We start from the raw sequence: 5,876 nt of genomic DNA, 5'->3' as shown, positions 1-5,876 counted from the left end.
TACAACCATAAGTCTAAAATGTTTAGACCTTTGCCATTTCTCATAACAAACAGAGTCAAAGAAATTCATTGCCAACTTTGAGCAACAACCGAGTGAGTCACTCTATGAGGCGTGGGTGAGATACAAAGGCTTGTTGAGGAACTGCCCCCACAATGATTTAAACATTCAACAAGAAGTCTCCATTTTCTATGATGGAGTGAACGTGACAACTAGGCAGCTCCTTTACTCCCAAGGACCACCCATGAAGAAAAACCCCGCAATCATAATCAGCTAATTGAAGAATTCTCTAAGAACTCTAGAGAATATCATAATTCAAGGAACGACTTGACTAGTGGGATGATGAACTCAGTTTCTGATAATTTGGCGGCGGTGATGGCTAAATTAGATAGTTTGGATCGAAGAATGACAAAGAGGGATCAATCCATCCATGCCATCCGGGTAGGATGTGAGAATTGTAGCAGGACTCACCTTACTAAAGATTGAGATCTAGACGAGCATGGGAATCCAAAAGTGCAAGTGTGTTACTCTAGTGGCAATAGATATGATGAAGATTTGTGAAAACCGAAAAAGAGTGGCTACCATACGATGAGTACAAGAAGGCAAAGGAGGAGAAATATAAGTTGAAGACAAGAGGGTTCTATCAAAAGGAGGAGCCGGTGCAAGAAAAGAAATTGGACTTTGAAGATATGCTCACAAGATTTGCAGTTGCATCCGAGAAAAGGCACAATGAAACTGATGTTGCAATAAGAGAACAACAAGCTATGATGAAAGAGCAAAAAGATTTGATAAGGAATCCGCAAGATTCTAATCTTAACATTGAAAAACAGTTGGGCCAACTTGCACTACAAATCAATCAAAGAGCACCGGGTGAACTTCCAAGCAATACTGAGAAAAATCCAAGAGGCGTTCAAATTAACATCATGACGAAAAGAAGTGGAAAGATAATTACCCCTATGATATCCATTATGAATGAAGATCCAAAAGAGATGCATGAGGAATAGAAAGAGGACCCAAAATTGCAAACTGTCGACTTGACTCGATGTGTCGTGGAGAAGGATTCGATGAGTCCACAGTCAGAACAGATAATAGACCCCCTTTGAATCCTTATCAACCTCCATTGACATTTACAGGTCGGGCTAGACAAGAGAAGCATAATGAAGATTATAGAAAGTTCTTGAAATCAACATGCCTTTCATAGAAGCGATTGCACAAATGCCTAGGTACGCAAAATTCTTAAAAGAGCTACTTAAAAATCGAAAGAATTTGGAAGAGGTGTCCAAGGTAGTACTTATTGAAAATTTTTTAGCTGCAATGCTGAACAAGTTGCCAAAGAAAATGGGTGACCCCGGGATGTCGACTTTCCAATGCCAATTCGGGAACCTAGCCACTAGTTATGCATTTGCGGATTCGGGGCGAGTATTAATCTTATGCCCTACTCTTTCTTTAAAAAGCTGAACCTTCCGAAGCCGAAACCGATTTGTATGGCAATTCATTTATCAAACAAGATGGTGACAATTCCAAGGGGAATATGCAAGGACCTATTGGTCAATGTTGTTAAATTTGTATTCCTTGCGGACTTTATAGTGCTAGACATGGAAGAGGACCACCAAGTGCCAATCATCCTTGGAAGACCTTTCTTAAACACCACGAGCACCATAGTAGACATGATAGAATCGAAACTTACCCTTTGAGTGAGACTCGAAGGGATGAGTCAGTCACTTTTAGATTTAATAAGGCCATGGAGCATTCTAGTTATAGTGACACAGCCTTTTCGGTGGACACTTTGGATGAGCTAATGGAAGAATGGAAGGAGGACAATTCAACCGAGCCCGTGATTTCCCTTGAAGATGACTTGATGCTGAAAAAGACTTAAAAGACATAAGGAGAATGCTTGAAGAATCTGATTATGATGAAATAATTAGAGGTTATGAAAAATCGACTCGCCGGGTTGGAGACACTGACTCGACGAGTCCATCTGGGAAATCACAATCAGACGAGAATTTTGGCCTGGACTCGACGATTCCCCTCTCTGGACTCGACGTGTTTAGTGTACAAAACACAAAATAAGAACTAAAAACTCTGCTTGAACATTTGGAATACGCATTTCTCGAAGAAGGTGATCAAAAACCTGTTATCATTGCTTCCTACCTCACCAAAGCTGAAAAAGAATAGTTAGTCAAAGTTTTAAGGGAAAGGAAGAATGCCATCGCATTGAAAATTACCGATATAAAAGGAATAAGTCCTCCATATTGTTCCCATAAGATAATTCTTAAAGTAAGTGCAAAGCCGGTAGTACAACACCAAAGGCGTTTAAACCTAAACATGCAAGAGGTGGTCAAGAAAGAAGTTGTCAAGCTCTTAGATGCATGGATAATATACTCTATTTCTGATAGCCCATGGGTTAGTCCCATTCAAGTGGTGCCAAATAAATGATGGATGACGGTCATCACAAACGAGAAGAAAGAGCTTATACCTACACGAATGGTAATCGGTTGGTGGGTGTGCATCGATTATCGAAAGCTAAACGATGCTACTTGCAATGACCACTTTCCTCTCCCTTTTATTGATCAAATGCTTGAGTGTTTATTGGGTCATAGATATTATTGTTTTTTAGTTGGGTTTTTGGGTTATTTCCAAATCCCTATAGGCCCAGTTGATCAAGAGAAGACCACTTTTACTTATCCAAGTGGAACATTTGCTTATCGACGCATGCCCTTTGGGTTATGCAATGCATCGACGATTTTCCAAAGATGCATGAAGGCGATATTCCATGACATGGTGGAAAAATTTATGGAAGTATTCATGGATGATTTTTCTATTTTTGGATCTTATTTTCATGATTGTCTTACTAACCTCGACTTGATGCTTGCTAGGTGTGATAAGACCAATCTAGTATTGAACTGGCAGAAATGTCACTTTATGGTGAAAAAAGGCATTTTTTTAGGCCATAAAGTATCCAAGGCGGGGTTTGAGGTGGATCAGGCGAAAATTGACACTTGTGCTAAATTACCCCCACCAACTAATGAAAAGGGTGTTAGGAGTTTTGTAGGTCACACAGGTTTTTACCACCGCTTTATTAAATATTTTTCAAAAATTACTAGAACTTTAACTCAACTACTTTTGAAAGACGCACCTTTTAATTTTTCTAAAGAATGTTTATTCTCTTTTGAAATCTTGAAAGAAAAATTGAATAACGCCCCGATCATTATCGTCCCGAATTGAAACTTATCGTTTGAAATAATGTGTGATGCAAGCGACTTTGCCTTAGGAGTTGTACTTGGCCAAAGGGTTGACAAACACTTTCAACCCATTTACTATGCTTGCTAGACCCTAAATCCTATCCAAGAAAACTACACCACAACCGAAAAAGAGTTATTAGTCGTGGTGTATGCCTTTGACAAATTTCTTCCCTATTTAATTTTGTCTAAAACTACTGTGTTTACTGACCATTCTGTTATTAAGTACTTGTTCGCCAAGTAGGATGCTAAGCCAAGGATGATCCGATGGGTGCTGCTACTTCAAGAATTTGACATTGAGATCAAGGACAAGAAAGGGATGGAAAATGTAGTTGTTGATCATCTTTCCAGATTAGGAAATCTAGAAAGGGAAGAGAAAGATGATAAGGATATTGACGATAGCTTCCCGGAAGAGTATTTGATGGTTATAATGGGGGAAAAACCATGGTATGCTGATATTGCAAAATTCTTGGTAAGAAATTTTCTTCCAAAAGGGCTCACTCATCAACAGAAAAAGAATCTCTTTTCAGAAATTAAATATTATTTATGGGATGAGCCTTATCTTTTTAGGAGTTGTGTGGATGGGATTATTAGAAGATGTGTGTTTGGCAAGGCAATCTGTGACATTCTAGAGCATTACCACAATGGGCCAGCAGGTGGCCATCATGGTGTACAATTCACTGCTAATAAAGTTTTAGATGCGGGGTTCTATTGGCCTACTATCTTCAAGGATGTTGCTACTTATGTAAGGGAATGTGATGCTTGCCAAAGAATGCGTAATATTTCGGCAAGGAATGAAATGCCTCAAAGGAATATTCAAGTTTGTGAAATCTTTGATGTTTGGGGTGTGGATTTCATGGGACCATTTCCTTCATCTAAAGGCAACAAATACATACTTGTGGCGGTGGATTATGTGTCAAAATGGGAAGAAGCGCAAGCTTTACCAACCAATGATGCTAGGTTGGTGGCAAATTTTCTAATTTCTTTTTCTAGATTTGGAGTGCAAAAATCTTTGATTAGTGATAGAGGAACCCACTTTGCTAATGATCAATTAGCGAAAGTGTTGCAAAAACGTGGTGTACGCCATTGATTTTCGACACCATATCATCCACAAACAAATGGGCAAACCAAAATTACTAATTGAGAACTTAAAAGAATTTTGGAGAGATCAGTGGGTAGCAATATAAAAGATTGGGTTGATAAATTGGATGATGCACTTTGGGCCTTCTGAACTGCATTCAAGACACCCATTGGAACCACACCCTATAGGCTAGTATATGGTAAAAATTGTCATTTACCTATGGAGCTTGAACATAAAGCCTATTGGGCTTTAAAAACATGTAATTTTGAGTCGAATGAGTTGCATGCCAATCGATTATTGCAAATGAATGCTTTAAAGGAATTGAGGAATGAGTCTTACACTAACTCATTAATTTATAAAGACAAGACCAAAAGATGGCATGATGCAAGGTTGAAGGGTAATAAGGAGTTTGAAAAGGGGAAAAAAGTTCTTTTGTACAATTCAAGACTAAAGCTCTTTCTCGGAAAATTGCGCACTCGTTGGTCCGGGCATTTTACAATTAAGCATGTATATCCATACAAGGTGATTAAAATATGGAGCAAGGATGGGTCGAACTTTAAAGTCAATGGGCATAGGATTAAGAAATGCGAAGAGGGAATGCTAAAGGATGAAGGACAAGAAGAAGGGTTGGACTTGGAGAAAGTCGCTGCAACGTAGAGCAAGAAGGAGTCCATCTAAAGACTCCTAAAAAATAAGCGCTTACGGGAGGCAACCCGATGCTTGAGTTTTCTTTCTTTTGCCCTTTTATTATTCGTTTTATTTTTAGTCTTTTATTTTGTTTTGTGTGTTTTCTATGGATTTTCAGTCTAAATCTTCTTCCGAGCTTTAAATAATTTCTTGAGGACAAACAAAGTTTGAGTGTGGGGTGTGGTGCAATTTATTTAAAGATGGTACAATAATTTCAAAAAAAAAAAAAAAAATTCACATAGAGTAAAATACTCGCCGAGTCGGGATACCTACTCGACGAGTCCATTTGAAAATAAGTCCATTCAACCATGATGGTACTCGTCAAGTTAGCGCACCTACTTGTCGAGTCGACTTTTTAACCGAAAAAAAAATATAATTTTAAACTCTGTAAATTAGGGTTTTTACCCTAAAAGGTAATCTTGTTCATTCTAGCAGCCACCACACAAACACTCGACGAGCGGATATTCTCTCAAGCAACCATGCTCCAAATTTCGTGATTTCTTCCAATTTCTTGCTAAAAGGTTAGTACTTTCACCCATAATTATGTTAAAATTTTGATCTTTAGTAGTGTAATGGCCATAATTTGTTAGAATCCCGATTTTTTAACTTGACATGAATTTTAGGGTTTCGATTTCAGTCAATTTAGAGTGTTATAGCTCAATTTTTTTTGTGATTTAACACTTGGTGTACAACCCTAAACAATCCCCGGAAACAAATTTGGGTATACATGGCTGATTTGTCTTGAATCAAAGCATATTTCCACAAGCAGTTCATCGGACTCACCGAGTCTATTCATGGACTCGACAAGTCCATGTTGTTACTTTCCAGATTTTTGATTTTTAATGTTTCTGTGGTTTGGTGGTTTTTCTTTG

The 5,876-nt window shown here is 38.3% G+C and overlaps 2 protein-coding genes across 2 annotated transcripts; both read left to right on the top strand.

Annotated features, from left to right (window-relative positions):
• Positions 1-2,436: 2,436 nt before the first annotated feature.
• Positions 2,437-4,326, top strand: LOC145007075 (uncharacterized). Its single transcript, XM_078966073.1, has 2 exons — positions 2,437-3,045; positions 3,481-4,326. The coding sequence occupies exons 1-2, from the start codon at positions 2,437-2,439 to the stop codon at positions 4,324-4,326; spliced, it is 1,455 nt and encodes a 484-aa protein (XP_078822199.1).
• Positions 4,327-4,536: 210 nt separating this feature from the next.
• Positions 4,537-4,974, top strand: LOC145007074 (uncharacterized). The gene has a single exon (XM_078966072.1). It carries the CDS (start codon positions 4,537-4,539, stop codon positions 4,972-4,974), a length of 438 nt encoding a protein of 145 aa, XP_078822198.1.
• Positions 4,975-5,876: the final 902 nt, after the last annotated feature.

The sequence above is a fragment of the Lactuca saligna genome, chromosome 7, assembly GCF_052625555.1.
Source record: "Lactuca saligna cultivar CGN05327 chromosome 7, ASM5262555v1, whole genome shotgun sequence".
Lineage (NCBI taxonomy): Eukaryota > Viridiplantae > Streptophyta > Magnoliopsida > Asterales > Asteraceae > Lactuca > Lactuca saligna.
This window is presented reverse-complemented; position numbering and strand designations above follow the sequence as displayed.